The sequence below is a fragment of the Atractosteus spatula genome, chromosome 9 (assembly GCF_055471065.1).
Source record: "Atractosteus spatula isolate fAtrSpa1 chromosome 9, fAtrSpa1.hap1, whole genome shotgun sequence".
Lineage (NCBI taxonomy): Eukaryota > Metazoa > Chordata > Actinopteri > Semionotiformes > Lepisosteidae > Atractosteus > Atractosteus spatula.
This window is the reverse complement of record NC_142714.1, coordinates 37,090,754-37,110,844: the sequence shown is the minus strand read 5'-3', so window position 1 is coordinate 37,110,844 and position 20,091 is coordinate 37,090,754. Positions and strand designations below refer to the sequence as shown.

The following is a 20,091-nucleotide window of genomic DNA, read 5'->3' as shown; positions in this document are numbered from 1 at the left end:
TCTGTTTGTGTGTTCCAGAATTTTGTCATCTGAGTATTTAGAGAGAGGTCCGCATCGCATAGGAAAACAGTATAAGAAAGCTGCTTATTTTGAATATGAAGATAAAACTTTCAGTAAGCTTAAAGCTACAGGAGGAGAAAAAGGAATTGTGGGGCCTGTTTTACGAGGAGAAGTTGAAGATGAATTTGAGGTAAATGATAATTTGTAAATGATAATTTTAAATTCTTATAATAGCATACAAAAGATAAATGTATACTTTATTGTATAACATACTTCAAGCACACTCTACCACTATATTATCAACCATGAAAACTTCATTTATTTTCATTCTGACTTCATATAGATTGTACTAAGTATTGTAAACCTAGCATAAATAATCAACTATATAGGCATACATACTGTACTTGGCAGACATTATTCTATTATTCTATTCTATGAACCTGAAAGAGAGAGAAAAAAGCCAATAAATTACATACTTTTACATCTTTTACCTTGTTTCCAAAGTGTAATTTCATTTGCTGAATAACTTTCAGATCATTTTTAAGAACCTAGCCAGTCGCCCTTTCAACATCTACCCTCAAGGGCTCATCAGCATCCATCCACGTGTGGAAAAGGAGTCGCTTAAGGGTAGGATCCTTTCTGTTCAGAAGCCAAGGCCAGCAGTTATTACTCTACTTGTCTTGAATTTAAAATTCAATGTTAAAGGTTAAAGACACTCTGTCCTATAGAAGGTGCTGACCTTTGGATGAGACATAAAACCAACATTTTCACTACCTGGTCATGAAAGGTCCGATGACACTGTTTGTAAGAGTAGGGACATTAAACTCCATCGTTCTGGCTAAAGCCAGCTTTGCTCTGGTTCATTATAGGTGACCTAAATCCAGTCTGTGAAGCAATTTCTAATTTCTCCATGTGACCTATTCTGAAGTGAGACTTTTAGCACAGAATGCCTTACATGTTTTATCCATGTGGATGCTACATTTCAGTGGTGTGTTCTCTCCTGTTTGTAAAGCAATTTGGGATCCTATGCGACAAAATGCAGTAGATAATACTGTATTCTCTGTTATTGTTTATCAAGAATGTCAGCAAAAAGCAGACGACTCAGTTCCACAGGGGCCATTTTGAGTAATAAGAATTGGTGGAGTTGCTTCCTTTTCCAGTGTAATTCTTTTCTTCAAAAGAAATAATTTATCATGGCTGGTTGAGATAAAAATATATTGGATGTAATTTTGAAGAGAACATCATACTGTATGTTGACTGAGGTTCTGGTAAACGTTAAAGGAAAGGACCTTAGGAGTTATGCCATACAGCCTAATGAAACATTCGCCTACGTGTGGAAAATAACCACTGAAGATGGGCCAACCAAGGCAGACCCTCAGTGCCTGACCCGCTTCTACCAAAGCACCATTGACCCCATCCGGGACACAGCATCAGGGCTCTTGGGACCACTGATCATCTGCTCCAAGAAAACCCTTGACATGCGAGGCAATGTGGTGAGGAGTAATTATGATTCTTCTACACATAGACCAGAATGCATGTCCTTTCAATGTGAATTTTGAAATGCAAAATATCTTCTTTCTGAAGGCACAGGCTACTGGATGAAAAGATCTAAGAATATTTTGGAGTGAATGTGAAAATGTGAAAATCTGAAAATGTGAGAATTTTTCTGTGTTGCTTTTTGCCAGATATCAACAGATCGAGAGAGACACTTGATGTTTTCCATTTTCGATGAAAACAAGAGCTGGTATATCAATGAAAACATTCAGAAATACTGCAAGTCGCCTTCCAGTACTGATCTAACAGATCCAGAGTTTTATAACTCTAATGTGATGTACAGTAGGTATAATTTAGTAATTATTTTTGACTAAAAAATTTCTTAAAACTTGTTCAGATTGATATAAAGATTGGTTTCATTTGCGATCTACTAATATTTCACTCAGAATTAAAATAAGAATTCCACATGCAACATGTTATACAACACATGTTTCAGTATTAATTTTTTTCTTATTCATCATCTCATAGGCCAGTGTGCTGTCTGTGTTGCTCAGTGGTTCAATGATACATTTCCTTTCTGAGTCATGTCCAGAAAGCTACAGTATGTGAGATTTTCACTTAGGAGTAAATTAGAAATATTTCAAGAGAAGTAAAAGTGTCAGTTCAACCAACTTAACAGATATTAAATATCAAAAACTGTTTCTAACACCATATCAGATATACAATACTAGCAATTGGGCCTGCTGTGCGCAGACTTATCATTGTGCAAGAGTTTTATTTTTATAAAGTGGTATCTAATAATGTACAGTAGTTTGCAATTGGTTTTTTGAATAGTTAGACTACTGCTTATATGTTGTAAACAAGAAAAAATGGTTTCAATTTGTTGGTTTATTACTATAGTCTTTTTACTGCTGACATGTTGTCATTAGTTCACTAATAATGCATGTAGAGACTTTTTGAAATGACTGATGTAAAGTTCATATTTTTTAGTGTTATAACGTGGGTGTTTAGCAGCACTGGGAATGATACACATCTTGGGGATTCCCCAAAACCTGAAGAGCTGTCACCTATGATTAAGATATAAATCATTAAAGCGTAATATCCTGTTTCACTTTGAAATATTTAAGTGGTTTTTGAGGCACTGCATAAAAAAGCCAACATAGAAATATGACCATGTTTTTCTTGCAGGTGTGAACGGTTATATGTACAACAACCTTCGTTTCACAGTTTGTCTGAAAGATGTTGCATTCTGGCATGCAGTGAATGTAGGAACCGAGAGTGATTTTCTCTCAGTCTATTTCACTGGAAACACTTTTGAACAAGACAAGGTGTATAAAACAGTTTTAACCCTTTTCCCCATGACAGGGGAAACTGTCAGTATGGAACCTGAGACATTAGGTAAGATTCCCATTAAACATGATCCTGTCCTTTTCGAAACCTTATAAAGGATTCGAATGCAAAGATAATGAAGCTCTATCTAAGTGTTCCAGTATTTAATGACAGCATACAATTACCAGGAGTTTCCTTGTTGAAGCTTTGCTGATCGCTGTGTTTTAGTTCCATCAAGTTCTGATCATCTTTGAGGTTTAACTGTCAGACATCATGTCAGAATCATGAATTTAAAATACTAATTCTATACACCTCTAAAGTATTATGTTGCTGATTGCTCATCCAGTATATGTCACATGTAGAAAGTCAGATATTACAGTACCAACTATACTGTTAGCAATCAATAAGGTGTGGAATCAAATTGCTTACATTAGCACTAATACTAATGGGGTTACAATTTTTGTGTTTGCAGGTGAATGGGAGATAGGAGCTTTTAACGACAATTTTAAAAAACGAGGTATGAGTGCCAAATATATCGTTAAGAAATGTGATCCTCCTGTAGGAGATTACGATTATGACCTGGAGTATTACATTGATGAAGACATTTCCCCCAGAGGAGCTGGCAGGAGAAACAAGACATTGTCCATCAAAGTGTGCAAAAAAGCCAGCAGCGATAAATCACAACAAGCAATAGATAGCACAGCAGTGACCAGTAAGCCAAATTGTGAAATAAAAAAGTACATTGTGACTCTTAAAGGGAATCGGGCAGGGACTTTAAAAGAACAAATGGATATTCCTTCAGAGATCATACAAAAGCTAAGTAATGTCAATGCAGCTCAACAAAAAGTGAAAAAAAGGGACACACCAGAAGAGAGTACAACCAGTACTGTTAACCTGGAAGAGATGGAAGAGTCTTTTTCAATGGATGAAGACTTTGCATTGCCTCTAACATCCATCTACAGTCAAATGCATGAGACAGGCATAACCAAAATTAGGACTCCTAACCTTAAGCCTACTGATCTGGGTGAGGTGGTCGCTAAAGAAAAACTAGGGTCTGGTTCATGGGACAGATTTGGATCTGATGAGCTAACAAAAAATTTGTCGTCTTCTGAGAAGGACCAGGTTTTTACTGCAGTTAGTTCAACAGATTCTAAGCAAGGCCGAAATGCCAACAGACTAGAAGAGAAGCCTTTTCACCTCCAGCCAAGCAGTGCAGAATTCCAAGAGAATCCAAAGAATATGTCGTTGCCTGTTTCTGATGAGAGTCACATCAATAGGTCTAGGATTCTAGTGATACATCACATAGAATCTGATGAGGTGTTAGAAAATACAGAGCTCTTCAAAAAACACACTAATGTAACCATGCCACCCACTATAAAGGTGCAAGATATGGGGAAATCATCACTTGATGAAAATCTAATGCTACTCGACAGCAGAAGAAAGATGAAAAGAGAAGGAGATATAACTGATCAGTCAGAAAGTCTAAAAATCACCACTGCTCCCCCACATAGCAATGCAAGTAAAGTTTCTACTACTTACCTGAGTAAACACAGCAGCCAGGCTAGGTACAACACGATTGAAGAGTCATCTGTGGGTGCTAAGCTATATAAGTTGTTAAGTGGAAAGCACTTGCTGAAACGAGACACCGGAGAAGAGGACAAATCTGAGGTAAAAAAAACTACAGAGCAGCCTCATGAGAATCAGTTCTTAAAAGTCGAGCCCTCTCACAAGCCGGAAAATTTCAGCATGTCCGGTAAAATGCAAAAAAGCACTAATAGTTCCCACGACACACAAAAACATACACAGGAGAAACCAAATCTCAACTATTCCAACATAAGCATTGTCTCTGATTATGATGATTATAATGAAGGGGAAAATGATACTATGAATGACTATGATAGCAATGATGATGAAGGTATAGATGTACGTTCTTCAGATGGGATATCACGGAATTTTTTCATTGCTGCCGTCGAAGTGATGTGGGATTATGGCATCAAAAAACCGCAGCAACTTATAAAACCCAGGTATGTCACTGTATTTTATAATTGTTCCAATACTTTTTTTTAACATCCAAATGTGTGATTTATTGATCTACCTACAAAGAAACATTTCTTTTCTAAAGATAGTGATACTGTATAACACTGCCAGGTTAAAATGTTCAAATGGTGAAACATAAAATACACAGTATTTTTAAAACTGAATGTATGTAAGCTACACGATTTGAAGCTTTCCAAAACATAATGCAAAAATGAATGATTGCTTGTTTTATATTTATTTTATATGAGGCTTGTGTATAAAATTCTTCCAGATACAGGACATAAAGTGTATTTAAAACAATTTTATAACATGTAAACTTAATTATACTTTAATACTACTTCAGGTATAAACAGAACACTTTATTTAACTGTATTAAAAACATCATACATTCTCCTGAAGAAAGTTCCCTTAATTGTCAATTTTACAACCCCCTGCTTCAAGGTGAAACATAATTTCATAAAATATATTGTACCTGCATGGATTTAAGATAATATCAAATATGCAGGAATTGCAAGACTTGATAATATGATGTTGATCAAAAAGAAATCTATTGTATAAGTCTTTGTTCTGGCATGTGGGAATCTTGATACATGTGCAGTGGACAATAATAAATATCTTTGATCTTCATCAACAGAGAGATGAGAATGGGATGGCAGAAGTTTTTCCCAGAATACAAAAAAGTGGTGTTCAGGAAATATGTAGACAGCAGTTTCAAACAGCAAGCAACTCGTGGGGAATTGGAAGAGCACCTTGGAATTTTAGGGCCAGTTATCAGAGCTGAAATCAATGACATCATAACTGTAAGTACAGATAATGTGTTAAGCCAGAAGAAAGTACATTGGGAAAACACTGCAAGACATCTGACTTTTTGTCAGAAAACAAAAACAAAAGCAAAATATTTAACACATCTCTTGATAATAAGCTCCTAAGAATGGACTCACACAACAAGATTAGCAATAATCCTGGACATGTTTGTTGTTTTAAACAAAAAGTCTTGACACTTTAAAGTACTGATAATTGTTATATACACAATCTACTCCGCTCATTAAAAACAAAAAGACAAAAATAAGAAACTATATAATTATAATTACATAAGTATTCAAACCCTTGGCTGTTGTAAATCTCAATTAATTTAAATGCACAAATTTACCTTAATGAGCCGCAGTAATAATAATTGTTCACATGATTTCAGAATAAATACATCTGTCTCTGTAAGTTCCATCAACCAGGCAGTGAATTTCAAGCAAAGAATCAATGAAGACGGAGGGGTTTTCAATATAACTCAGGGATAAAGTTGGCACAGATCAAAATATGGGCACACTAAACATCCCTTTGAGCACCATGAAGTCAATAATTAAGAATTGGAAGGTGTATTATAATAGCCAAGCACCAACTAGATCAGACTGTCCTTCCAAACTGAACACCCAAGGAGGAAACAGGTGAGGGATGAAACTATGAGACCAGTGGTGGCTTTGAAAGAGCTCTGAAAGATAGTTCAATGGCAGAGATGGGAGAAAATGCAGATCAGTCAACAATATCACTGTTACTCTACAAAGCTTGCCTGTGTAGAAGAGTGGAAAACCAACTACAAGCCCCTCTTGGAGTTTCCAACCAAGCACTTAAATGATACTGCAAATGATCCATGTGGCAAAGGGTTTTGTGGTCAGACCAAACCAAATCAGAGCTTTTTTGTCAAAGCATTACATCTGATGCAATCCCAACATAGTGCATCACTCAGTCCACACCATCCTTACTGTCAAGTGTGGTGGTGGCAGCATTATATTATAGTTATGCTACTCATCATCAGGGCCTGGGATGTTTGTCAAAACTAATGGGAGAATAGGTAGACAAATGTTAGAGGTCAGATGCTAGTAATGTTAGAGGAAAACCTCTTCAGACCTAAAACTGGGACAAAATTTGCCTTTCATCAGGACAATGACCCAAAGCACAGAGTCAAAGGAGTGCTTAAGAACTGGACAGTGATTGTCCTTGAGTGGCCTAGTCAAAGTCCTTACCTGAATCCTACTGAGAATCTGAGGAAAGACATGAAAACCGCTGTCAATGAGCAATGTGAGGCAACTTAAGGAAATCTGCCAAAAAGGATTGCACCAAATCAGTGTACAAAGTTGGACTCCATTCCATTGCAGGGCAGACAGAACACAGATATGCACATGCTCACATAAGGGCCAGTTTTCCCAGAATCCAATTAACCTACCAGTACAGCTTTGGGCTGTGGGAGGAAGCTAGAGCACTGGGAAAACAACCCACTCTAACATGGGGGAGAACATGCAAACTCCACACAGATAGCACCCCAGGTCCAGAATTGATGACATGTTCCAACACTGCAAAGCAGCACTGATCACGACTGCATTTTCTTTCCCTAATTTCTTGATGTACACTTTCCAGACTTAAAAAAATTACATAATCCTTATTATTATTATTATGATTATGATTATGATTATTATTATTATTTAGCCCAAGGCCTGTTAGTGCTCACAGAAAGAGGAGATAGAGCTCTTCCCTAGAGCAAGCCCAGACTACGATGCAAATTCAATTATATTTGCTAGTTTGTTTTTGTGAATACTTTATACTTTTATGAATATTTTCATAATCTAATCATATTTATGACTTAAAATGCAACCTTCCAACTGTTTCCAGAATTTCAAGTTGATATTTACACCTCAATCCAGTTTGTAATGTATATTAAAAAAAGTAATATACATACAATACCAGTTGTAAAACTCAAGCTGGAAATAGATAAATATTATGTTTATAATAACAAAATATACAGTGTCTTGCAAAATATTCCTCTCCCGTGGTGTCCTGTTTTGTGACATTACAAAATGATGCATACACATTTTTTAAACTTAATATTTTATTCAAACCTGACTGCTCAAACTGAAGATTTCTAAGGGTAAAACTACAGAGCTAAAACTTAAATATGTTGATTGCATAAGTATGGAAACCCATTAACTTAACACTTGTGGAAGCATCTTTGGCAGTAATTACAGCCTTTATTGTCTAGTCTGTACCTTATATTTTTATTCTAAAAAATCTCCAATAAAAATCTGTTAAACTGTACAGGTAAGTTAATGAGTGAAGAAAAATCTTTAAAATGAATTTTCAATGCATTGAATTTGTAAACAAAATGCTGTTAATTTCATGTCATTTAAAAAACAAAGAAACAACGAAACAACAATGAAGCAAAAAATCTGTCAGCCTTAACAATGAATAAATGAACCAATTAAACAAAACACTATGCAATGAATAACCATCAGGAAATCTAAATAAGGAAAAAAGTCAAAGGAACAAAATTTACTGCAGCTCAGTTGCGTCTATGGGAACATGACTCATGCATTTTCCACACTGTGCACTACCCACCACTAACAGCAATTTTCCTTTCACATTTTACATGAAATTGGTAAACATTAACTCGCATTTATGTGTCTAAAAACTACAAATATATAAACATTTGACATGTTTAAAAATGTCTAATTTTGGGGGGATTTTAACTCTCCAGTTGAGAGTGAAACCTTAATACATACGCTCTATTAACATGCATTCTTATGGGAAATGAGTTTAGAATTTTCTCATTTTTCAGTTACATGGCATCTTTCAGCATCTGTGCATTTAAATAGAGGACTGCCTGTATCTCCTAAACAGGATGTTTCTACTCCAGACCTATTTATTCTTTGCATTCCTGTTTACCGGCTGATTATTTGATGTAAAGCCAAATTATCAGAGATGGACTGGCGTTCTTCACCTCTTCCCAAGATTTGTTTTTCATTAATTGCCCCTCTTTTCGAACACGAACCAGGGCACCTTCTCTGCGGAGTCTACATCCTCTCTCTTTGTTTACCTGGTGCTCCAATTTCCATCCATAGATGTGCTGGCTTGGTTAACTGATGTCTCTATATTGTCCTTCTGTGTGTTTGTGTCCAGGGTGTAGTCCTATGCTTCCAGGATAGTCTCCAGGTTGCCTCTACTCTAACTTGGAGTAAGAGGCTTTCTGATAATAGAAGGTTGGATACACACCCTCTTGAACTCTGTGCCCCCCTGGTTATAGACCTTGGGCTGTCACCCCTCTGTAACGTTGGCCCTACATAAGCAATTACACAATTGATTTCCTTAAAATAAATTTTAAGACAACTTACTGTTATTATTATTCTTACTGACTTTTATGAAAGCATAAGCACTGATCAAACACATAGGTCATGTGGGTCTTTTCACATTCATCAAAGCTGTACTTTATGTTCATCTATTGAACTTGACTTCCTTGCTGCAGCAGCAACCAATAAAGCCAACACACAACATTTCTATGGGATTCAGTTCCAGCAATATACTGTAGGGCTTCAGTGTATAGCATGTATACACACCTTTGCATTTACCAGCATGAAGTTTCATATATATTTATATATTGTTTTTTTAAGGTCACGTTTAAGAATCTGGCTTCCAGACCCTATTCTTTCCATCTTCATGGTGTTTACGATAAAATGCAAAATGAGCTTCATGGGAAGGCTGGAGGAGACAATGAAGAGGCTGTGCAGCCGAATGAGATACAAACATACAGCTGGAAAGTCACCAGGACACAGGGTCCTTCTGCAAAGGAGTTTGACTGCAAAGCCTGGGCATATTACTCCAACCTCGATATGGTAGGTTTGTTTACGGCTTTTTCCAAGTATCGAAGAACATGGCTAGACCATGGAAACCATGATGTCCTAAACATTGAAAGAAGTTGTTCAAGATTTTCTGGCCAAAATTACATATGTTCTAGGGGAGCCTTCTTCAGAAATGTCAAAATGGGAATAATTGTTTTGCTTTCCATTAGCCTTTGAAGCTTTATGCTTTTTTTTTATTTTACCACATTTATAAAACACTAGGCTCAATTTTCTGAAGACAAAATAAAAATAATCTGGAATAGAAAATATGATTAATGATAAAACTTTTGACTCTTTGGAAACTTTGGAAACTTCACAATGTACAGTAAAAGCTCCAGCTGCCCCCCATCCCAAACCCTGAATTGGACGACCATAAAGCTCTAAAGTTGATTTGAAGGATCTTGTTGGTTTTGGAGTTGGTTTTCTGACACCCATATACTTGTGTATTTTTGTGTGACAGGAGAAGGATATCAACTCTGGCCTGATTGGTCCTCTGTTGATCTGCAAACCCAATACCCTCAGCAGGGTTTATGAGCGTCAACTAGGTATTCAGGAGTTCACCCTTCTCTTCACTGTGTTCGATGAAACCAAGAGCTGGTACATGGATGAGAACATCGAGAAGTTCTGTTTGCCACCCTGCAAGGCTAAAAGAAACGATCCCCTTTTTCAAAAGACCAACACATTTTCTGGTAAGACGATAGTTACAGTCATTACAGTAAAAACCTCATTTCAGCGGGATGAATGGTTCTCAATGCAGAAGGCAGTTTTATATCGGAAGGTTTTTGTGTCAGATTTTTAAAAAGAAACGATGTTTTTCACCAGTTTCCACCAATGTAGGAAAATGTATTCCTACATTTTTTATTTACATTAGTAGATTCAATTTACATGAGGAAAAATAAAACAACATTCTTATTGTAAGGTTTCATTCAGGCTTAGTTAACTGGTACTGTTCTATACAAGTCATTTGTATATTACAGCTTTAAAATATGGAAATCAAAGGAAGTAATCGATCAAGAGTGATCAATATAGGAAATATTTATTACCTTAATTCCAAAGTCTTTTATTACTTATTTGGATGAGTACAACTGACCTGCCGACCTGCTAGAGGCAGCCAAAGACTCGTGTCCTTTATTACATAGACACACAGGGTTGTAATTAGTTCATGTTTTATCATTGGTGGTGTTTAATTCTACATTCTTACATGGGGTTAATTATTGGTATGTTTAGGAATATGAAGGGCTTAGAGTAATAGCTGGTGATTTTTTTTTGTTAAGTAGCAGGCTGCTAGGTTGTTGTTTTTTTGCAGTAAAGACTTGCAGATCTTCAGTAAAGCCTCCTGCACTGCCCAGTAATGTCATTGTTAGTTTTTATGTGATCAGACACCTGGTGCCATCAGTTTAAATGTGGAGTCTGTTGCAGTTAGTTGAATATATGTCTAAGTTAAAGTATTTTAGCTTATCTTTTAGAATAGGAAATGCCTCTAAAGAATGTTAGGCATGAACAGCATACTGGCACTGAACACCGGACAATCCCTCTATGAATGTTGACTAGGTTCTTATTAGCCTTTGGTAAATTATTAATTACATCATTAATATGAAGTTTGTAAATGAGAGGTTATTTGGCCCATATCAAGTTCAAGTTTATTGTCATTATACTCATGCACAGGTATATGGTATAACCAAATGCTATTTAGCTAGCTCTTAGACAGTAAGTAGTACAAAAAACAATTGTATAAGAAAAGAAAGACAGAGACAACAGGCAATGTGCAAAACAACAACGGGCAATGTAACTCTTTTGGTTACTAGTTGCTAATTGATCTGAGGATCTCATCCAGACATTTCCTGAGAAAAGAATAGTATGAACTTTGACAACATGGCTGAGCAACTTATTCCAGATTCCCTCAACCAACAGGTGGCTCCTGTTTTCAGATATAAAGGCTGTAGAAAATACCTTTCATGTGTCAATAAGGCATTGACTAGAACCAAGCACTCTTTTGTGCTTTCAGTTTAATCTAAAAATAATTACCCTTTGTGTAAATATTAATCATGCACAGAAATATAATGGTTTAAGGGGGTGGAATTTTTGTCTGATCTTCACTGACCAAATCCAATCTGTCAATCCAATCCTCTTCCCTCAGCGATCAATGGGTATGTTGCAGAGACTCTCCCAGGCCTCGTAGTGGCACAGTATCACCCTGTCCGTTGGCATCTGCTTAACATGGGCAGCAGTGGTGAAGTTCATGCTGTACACTTTCACGGGAACCCCTTCACAGAACGAACTGACCAAGAACACAGGATGGGAGTCTACACCCTATATCCTGGTGAGGACACTTTCACAAAAAATAGAAGTACATTTAAGTAAGAATGGAAATATATAAATTAATCACGATTGTGATTCAATTTAATATTCTGCATCTTTTTTTATGTTATTGAACTTCTACTACTTACAGCAAATGTTTCATTCATTCCATTTGTGTATAAGTATGGATTGGGAACCAGAGTAAGACTCAACTCATGTTTTATCTCAGAATGCCTTTTTCTTCCCAGGTGTCTTTGGAACAGTCGAAATGAGGCCAGCAATGGTGGGAACCTGGCTGGTAGAATGCATGATTGGTGAATACCAGCTGTCAGGAATGAGAGCAAAGGTCCTCGTCTACAATCCAAGTATGTAATCTTTACTATAACTCCCACGTGTTTCCACATTCCTGTGAAATAAGGGTAATAAATTAAGAAAGGGGATAATCTTAGTATTTTGACAGAGTTGGCTGAAGAGAGATTGTATTTTGCTTTAAATTCCATCTGCAGGGCAATTGTATTTGTAATTGGATTTTTAAAATGGCTTTGTAAGACAAAATATACTGTTGTTGAGGCAGTTTCTTCCAAGGTTTACCTGAAGGTGTCTCGCTTCAGGATGTGCCCAACCTCTGGGGATGCAGACCGGGAGGATAACTGACTCTCAGATCATCTCCTCTGGGAATTATGGTAAGGGTAGTTGCTCAGGTCACAGGGGAGATAAACACAGAGAAAGGATGTGCATCAGTGTTCTGGAACACACCTTAAGAAAGCAGGAAGCTCCTCTTGATTTTTCCGGTGGGTTTTTCATATAAAGTCATTCATATTTTGACTTTTTGTAAAGGACATATAATGCAGCAATAGTTATGTGGCAAGCATACAAATCTTTCAACAGAATGAAGTGCACATTCCAAAAAGTTGTTTTGCAGAACAAGTTGTGTTTTGTGGACATTTTCCCTAGATTTGTCTTAAGATTTTTCCCTAAATCTTAAGTAATATGAAATTACTTAATTTGAAGGCTTACAGACTATGAGATCTTACACAATAATTAGCCTCTTAAATTTTTGTAAGTGCCTTTCATTTCTGTTCTTACAGATGATTGGAAGCCCAGGTTGGCGAGACTGGAATTGTCTGGCTCAGTTAATGCTTGGAGTGGAGTGGACAAGACGTCATGGATTCAGGTAAAGCAGTAAAAGAGAGAAGATCTTCTTTAAAATCAGTATGACAAATAAAGAAAAATAAAGCTATGCCAATTCATCAGACTTTTTTTTTCTAACAGAAACCTTGAAGCAAACATAATTACAATATTTAACTTTAGTTTCTTTCAAGCAGTATAAGAAACAACAGCAAGCATCAGAATGAAAATGATTAGTAGAAAGGAAAGAAATTCATCACCTTAGAATATGGAGTCTCTACTATTCAAGTGATCTGGCTACTGAAACAGGCTCTAGCATGATGGAAAAGCCCAGATTATGCAAATCGAATGTTTAAATTTATTACTGTCATTTTAGGTTGACCTCTTGAAACCAACAATAATACATGGAATCAGAACCCAGGGTGCAAGACAACGTTTCTCAGAGAGTTTCATTTCTCAGTTTGTCATATCTCACAGCTTGGATGGTGAAGTGTGGAAAACCTACAAAGGGAACAGCACAATTTCAGAACAGGTGAATTTTCCAAAAGGCAATGTACACACAGTTCATGCATGACATTCTGTGAAGGAACAGGCCCAGATTCAAATTTTGAAGAGGTATATAAATGTGCTCATACTTCCACATTTAGTTATTGTTCTAAAATAATTGGTAAATTAAGTATGTTTTAGGTGGCATGTGTCTTATGTAATGTACATTTAGTTTTTTTATTGCACTCTTGTATTTATGGTATACAGTATACTGTATATTTATATTTATCCTTTTAATTGGAAGCTGTTCTTTAATGTTTTAAAAAAATCCTTTCATTGGTAAAGATAAACTGCAGTTTCTGGTGCTTATAACCTAGTCTCGACTAAAAGCATATAATGTGCATATTAAAGAAAGAAAGTGTACGTAAGTGAAACAAACACATAAATGTGACACATGCTTCTTAAATCACAGGCAGTGATTTTTCAATGAATAGCAATGAACACTTTTTAATGAACACCATTTCCTTGTTAGTGTTAATTTATTTTGCCATTTCCTCACTTTATCACATTTGAGTGCTCAGTTTTCAGTCATATAGAAATATAGAAATGTGTAGAGACTGCATGTGAAGCAGGGTTTGCCTTCTTCCGTGATATCACACTCAGAACACAAAATGGTGTACACGGCATTTTAACGCTCTCAGAACTAACTCTCTATGCATGTGCAGCATGTGAACTGTGAATTCCTCTTTGTGAGTCCAAAAAAATAACAGAAATAGGTTAAAGATAAAGAGGTCAGTAGCCTTTTAAAGCATAACAAGAAACATCAAGTATGCAACTGTCAAACTCCCTCCTTTTTTATAATTCCTCATTTTTGTGTGCTTCTTTCAGATATTTGGAGGAAATTTTGATTCCTCAAGTATAAAGGAGAACTATTTTTCCCCTCCTATAATAGGCCGCTTTATCAAACTGCATCCTGTGAACTTTCAGAAGCGTCCCACACTTCGCATGGAATTAATTGGCTGTGACCTGAACAGTAAGACCTGAAAATAACTCTGCAAAGATGGAAGAGTTGTAAAGAATATTTACTTAAAGCTGTAATTGCTTCTTGAGTTGAAAGGACAACATACTTATCTACTTGCTGCCTCAGGTTCAAGTGTGTCATGGTGGCCAATAAACTTTTCACTCTATTTTAATTTCTAAATATATTTGCATTTCTGAAATTAGGGAGTTCTGTTCTTGGTAATCTACTGCCGATTTTAGGTCCCATTTTGTGAGTGAAATGAAATTTTGTCACTAATTAAAAGGATAATTCATATTTGTTTTTTTCCTTTAAATGCAGTGTTGTTGTTGTATTGGTCTGCTTTCTACTGCTTAGAGGTGGACAACATGTCTTTTTTTTACTTCATTAGGCTGTTCATTGCCCTTGGGGATGGAGAAAGGCCTGATTCCTGCAAATCAAATCACTGCTTCGTCATTTTTAGATGCTACATTTTCATCTTGGAAGCCTTCTTTGGCTCGTTTGAATTTAAATGCAAGAGTCAATGCTTGGAGACCTAAGGTACTATATTTCTTTGTTTTTATTACCATCTCGGCTGATTCGTCTTTTCTTCACAATACACTGCCAGCTGCTCTTTCCTCTGTCAGATCTGCATGTGTGTTGCTGGCCAAAAGAGCTACTTGGCAAAACAAAATTGACTCCTGTTCGTCCACTTCTGGCTTACTCCCTGACTTACCCTTAGTGGGTAGTTTAACGAGTACTGATCATTGGAAACCAAATCCCAACTATTTCAGCTGGTAACACACTGGTTATCATTACTGCCTCGCAGTGCTGAAGTTCTGGGTTCAGTTTCTGACTTGGAGTTTCCCTTGGATGGTAGCCAAGCATGGGGAATCTGCAACTAACCCCTGTGTTTACCTTAATAAGGCAGCTCCCAAACCAATATTGCTGTATTTAACCATTTTTATCCTAAATATGGCCATTACTCCATGCCTCCCTTAACTCTTAAAAATTTGTACCAGTGGAATACCTCACCTGGTCAATCTCATTGAGGCCAGTCAGCCCTACCTGTCTTCCTTCTTTCCAGAGAGCTGCTGCTCTGTGAGAGACTTCCCTCTTCTGATTAACCATTTTGTTTAGGAGATTCCCTGCTCCTAGACTACTCCCTCCATAACCATGGAGCCTTTCGCTACTAAATAATTTCTCACCGTGAGATTGAGTTTTCCCTGAAACACCACTGGCTGGCTCACTTAATCCCGAGAAGATACCAGATAGAGATATTTGACTCAGACAGCCCTGTTCTCTCTCTCCCTCAGAGAGATATAATCTCTCATTATAGTGATATACTTATCAAGTGATACAATTTCTCATTCCCCTCCAGAGCTGCTGCTGGAACCAGTTTGATCTTTTTGTCTTGCTGCCACACCTAACAGTGAGGGTCTAGCTCCCCTTAGCCAACCAGGACTGTCCGCTCACTAAACCCTTAAATAGAGAACACTGGCTTCACATGCAGACGACACCAATCTCCTCATATCGTCTTGCTTATTTAATCATTTCTGCCTGTATCTGGAGTGTCTCACCACCGCCCTCTGGCGGCTTAACCCCATTATCTGACACTCCACATCCAACTGCCCTGTTACCGAGGACAAATCCAAACTCATACTGGTAGGTTAATTGACTTCTGTACAAATGTGCCCTGGTGTGAGTGCTGTCTTCGTGGAGTATGTGCTCCCCATGTTCATGGGGGTTTTTGTCGGGTGCTCTGGTTTATTCCCACAGTCCACAGACATACTGGTAGGTATGCTGGCTTCTAGAAAACGTGGCCCTGGTGTGTGTGTGTGCTTCTGTCTGTGTGTGCCCTGCGAAGGACTGGCGTCCCTTCCAGGTTGTATTCTGCTTTGCACGCACTGCTTGCTGGGATAGGCTCCTGCTCTCCCACCACCCCGACTGGGATGTAGTGGTTAGAAAATGGATGGACGAATAAAATCTAAAACGCTCGCTTAGTGAACCGCTTAGTGCTCTGTGTTATTATTTACAGGTGTAGTATTAGGAATAGTATTCCTAATCACTGAATTGAATTGAATCATTGAACATAGGATGTGCTATATGAACAAAATACTATACATTCAAAACTGAGCTATAGATAGCAATAAAGCAAACAAGCAGTACTAGATATCATTACATACAGAATCATTGTGTCATTGCATATAAAGAAACAGTGGTTAGTTTGTATTTCAAGTGGTCTGATATAATGCCCAGGAGCCCTTTAATTTAAAAAATCACATCCTAGCTTTTTAGCTTACAAACAGCAGGAAGCCATGTGGCCCTTACTCCTTTGATGGCTGATGTCCATCAGATATCTCTGTGATCATTTGTTTACTTACAGGAACACAGAGTATACTGTTCCAGTTGTTTCAGTAACACAGAATATGTCTTTGAAACAGGCCAATAACCCACACGAGTGGCTGCAGGTGGACTTTGCTGAGATGAAGAAGATCACAGGAATCATCACCCAGGGGGCCAAATCTTTTTTAAGCCACATGATGGTGACGGAGTTCACGATTTCAATCAGTTTGGATGGGGCAGCCTGGTCGGCTGTTCAGGAAGACATGAGCTCAAAAGAAAAGGTGTTGTTATCCAGTGCTTAGCTTCTTCTACTACAGGTGTTTTATATATATACATACATGTATAACATCCCCTTATATGAGATATTTGTATATATCCACGAAGGTGTGTAACTTATACAATAACATATAAGATAAGATCACTTTATTAGCCATATACAATTTCTTGCATTAGAAATTCATCTTTTCACATACCCTAGCTTGCTCTCTTTATGAGACACACCGACAGGGAGAGAAGCTTGGGGTCAGAGCGCAGGGTCAGCCATTGTACAGCGCCCCTGGAGCAGGTGGGGTTAAAGGCCTTGCTCAGGGGCCCAACGGAGTAGGATTCCTCTGCCTGGCCGTGGGATTTGAACTGGCAACCCGCCAGCAGATCCTTAGCCACAGTGCCATCGCTCCGGCCCCATATACTGTATGTACAGTAATTATTAAATTAACTAGGCTGCTACTACCCCATCAGATAGGTTTCATCAATTTGTTTTTGTTAGAAAAACAAATAGTTGTCTTTTCTAAATAGTTGCTTTTCAGAACTATTCCCCGGATTTCAACATCTGGCAACTTGAATTGAATTTCTGTTTTTTTGTGCTTTTTATTTATTTCATATGTACATTAAACATAAGCCTGTGGGAAAGAACTATTGATTTAGAAAGCCTAAGCTATACTGCCTAAATAAATCCCAGACATTTGAGTAGTAGCACTAGTAATTGCAACCAGAACAGTGTAACTGAAAAACAGAATACAGGTTATAATGTAAACTATCCTGCTTCATTTATTATATCTTTGTACTTTTTTCATAACTCTGTGTTCTGGAGTCCGTTAGCCTGTAGACAACATTCATGTAAATAAAAAACTAATTTGAATAAATAAAACATTTACATTAATGTAATTATAAAGTATATAATCCATACAGATAATGCAACCTGCTGTCTATTCTGTTTAGAAGAGTGCAGTGTCTGTTTCTCTGTGTCTACTCGATTACTAAATCGAATTTCTATTCCTCACAATTCCAGTGATACTCATGACACCTCCAGTGGTATAAGACTCAAATACATATGCAATTTGGCAAAGATTAACTCTGCACCAATCATATCACAGTGCTGGGATTTGCTTTGACACTTGCAATTTTTAGCCTGTGTGATATCAATTAAAACAACATAGAGCATGTTAAAAAAATCTTGCTAATTGCAAGATAGTTCTCCTGCTGCCTTTTCCATCATTTTGAATTGTGTTGGAATGGGCTGTTTCCTTTTCACGATTTGAATCAGACATCTCATGTCTGTAGATATGCTTTTTTATCAGCACCATAAATGGAGAAAGAAAAACAGTTACCAGTCACGTTTATCACTAGGAAACAATGACAGTCTTTCTCGTAAAAACAGTTCCATTTGTCAAACTATGTCTTTCCTGTAACAAAAAAACACAAATAAAGCAATGTATAATTGGATTATAGGTAAACTCAGGGAATCTAATCTTGGAATTAACAAATCTTCACCAATCAGATCCTAGAGGCTGATTCTCAGGAAGCAGTGCATATTTATTTTTTTTAAAAAATGCCATTTTAATTCTATAATGTTATATTCTGCTTGGAAGGGATAAGAATTGTTTGGTTTGGGGAGTTTTGAATGATTGTGAAATGTAGATTCAGTGTTCTAATGGTAATACAAACATTGTAAATGTAAGAATTGAATGAACTTGAGGAAAGTAATTTTTGCCTAATGTACATTTGACACAGGATTATGTCAGAGATCTGTGTCCTATATTTTATATTTAAAGGGGTGAAATTTGTAATCAGAGTAGCTGCCGAGTGATATAATATTGTGTGCTTCTTTCTGTTTTTTTTTGTCTAGGTGTTCCAAGGGAATACCAAAAACCAAGATCAAGTCCTGAACACTTTCGATCCCCCATTGTTTACCAGATACATAAGGATTCATCCTAAAGGCTGGTATAATGATATTGCCTTAAGAGTGGAGTTCCTGGGATGTGACACACAACAGTGACTTTTTCATTTACTACAACAATGAAAACATGTTTTTTGAAGCTGCATACTATCTAGTGTACAATCTTTATAACTTAACACAGTACTGCTCAGATCTGTCAGATCAATGTTATAATGGAAGAAACAAATAATATTCTTGTTCTTCACAAAAAGAAAGCTAAAACCTCCAAAAATATAATTTTCTATGACAAAACATTAGTTGCAAAGTTACAAAGGTTTACTTCAAGGAAAATGTTGCCCATATATTGATATATTTGTGTATGTGTTTATTTTCACAATGCTTTAATTCAATAATGTGTTTGTTTGTTTGTTTTCCATTTTGATCTCCTAGTATTTGTTCATTAAGCTGAATGTTGTATTTGATAAAAGACGGGCTGAAGAACAGGTTTCTGTTTTTCATATTTTATTTAATTTATAAACAATATACTCAGAAGAACATTTTTAGCCAAACTCCCAGATGCTTTTTGCTGTATGAGCAGCAATATGTAAACAAGTGACACAAACATGTTCTTTGGCTATTGGATCCTTTGTAATTTCTTTCCTTCTTCTTAAAATGGTTTTAGGTTTTGTTCATATAGGGGGGAATATTTGAGCATTTTTACTAGTTTGGCTGTATTAAGTACATATTTTATAACCTGCTGCACTCAGTAAATGAAAAACTAAAAATGCATTGCTTCTAATCTTTATTTCATAGGGGGATAAGTACTAATAAAATAAAACTACATTTAGATCTACAGGTTTATCCTGTGTAGTATCACCAGCTTAAACAAAGCATATGTACAGTATGCAGGGAATTTAAATGAATTTGAAACCAGTAGATGCTATAGCTTCACTACATATTATTAATGATAATAATTGTACATAATTAATTAAAAAGTTTAATTGCATGCTTTCAGGTGCTAAAGAGAGATTAAATTGAGAAGCTTACAGCAGATAAATACGGGAAGTGGCTAATGCAACTGGCCACAGGATACAGTATGTTTATTGCATTCCAAAGTAAATGATGTCACAAATCAAACTGCTGATGTCACAAACTGGAAATCT

General features: G+C 36.7%; 1 protein-coding gene across 1 annotated transcript in view; it reads left to right on the top strand.

The window, feature by feature from the left end:
• The window catches only part of f8 (coagulation factor VIII, procoagulant component), a 29,212-nt gene extending 9,499 nt beyond the window's left edge, over positions 1-19,713 (top strand). The window contains exons 8-25 of the mRNA XM_088925303.1: positions 19-190; positions 534-627; positions 1,282-1,493; positions 1,686-1,836; positions 2,683-2,892; positions 3,296-4,847; positions 5,495-5,660; positions 9,291-9,512; positions 9,979-10,207; positions 11,656-11,838; positions 12,065-12,181; positions 12,428-12,499; positions 12,905-12,990; positions 13,321-13,476; positions 14,319-14,463; positions 14,840-14,988; positions 16,872-17,054; positions 18,899-19,713. Coding sequence (XP_088781429.1) covers positions 19-190; positions 534-627; positions 1,282-1,493; positions 1,686-1,836; positions 2,683-2,892; positions 3,296-4,847; positions 5,495-5,660; positions 9,291-9,512; positions 9,979-10,207; positions 11,656-11,838; positions 12,065-12,181; positions 12,428-12,499; positions 12,905-12,990; positions 13,321-13,476; positions 14,319-14,463; positions 14,840-14,988; positions 16,872-17,054; positions 18,899-19,048 — 4,249 coding nt within the window. The 3' untranslated portion in view covers positions 19,049-19,713. The remainder of the gene's footprint in view (positions 1-18; positions 191-533; positions 628-1,281; positions 1,494-1,685; positions 1,837-2,682; positions 2,893-3,295; positions 4,848-5,494; positions 5,661-9,290; positions 9,513-9,978; positions 10,208-11,655; positions 11,839-12,064; positions 12,182-12,427; positions 12,500-12,904; positions 12,991-13,320; positions 13,477-14,318; positions 14,464-14,839; positions 14,989-16,871; positions 17,055-18,898) is intronic.
• The last annotated feature ends 378 nt before the right edge of the window (positions 19,714-20,091 follow it).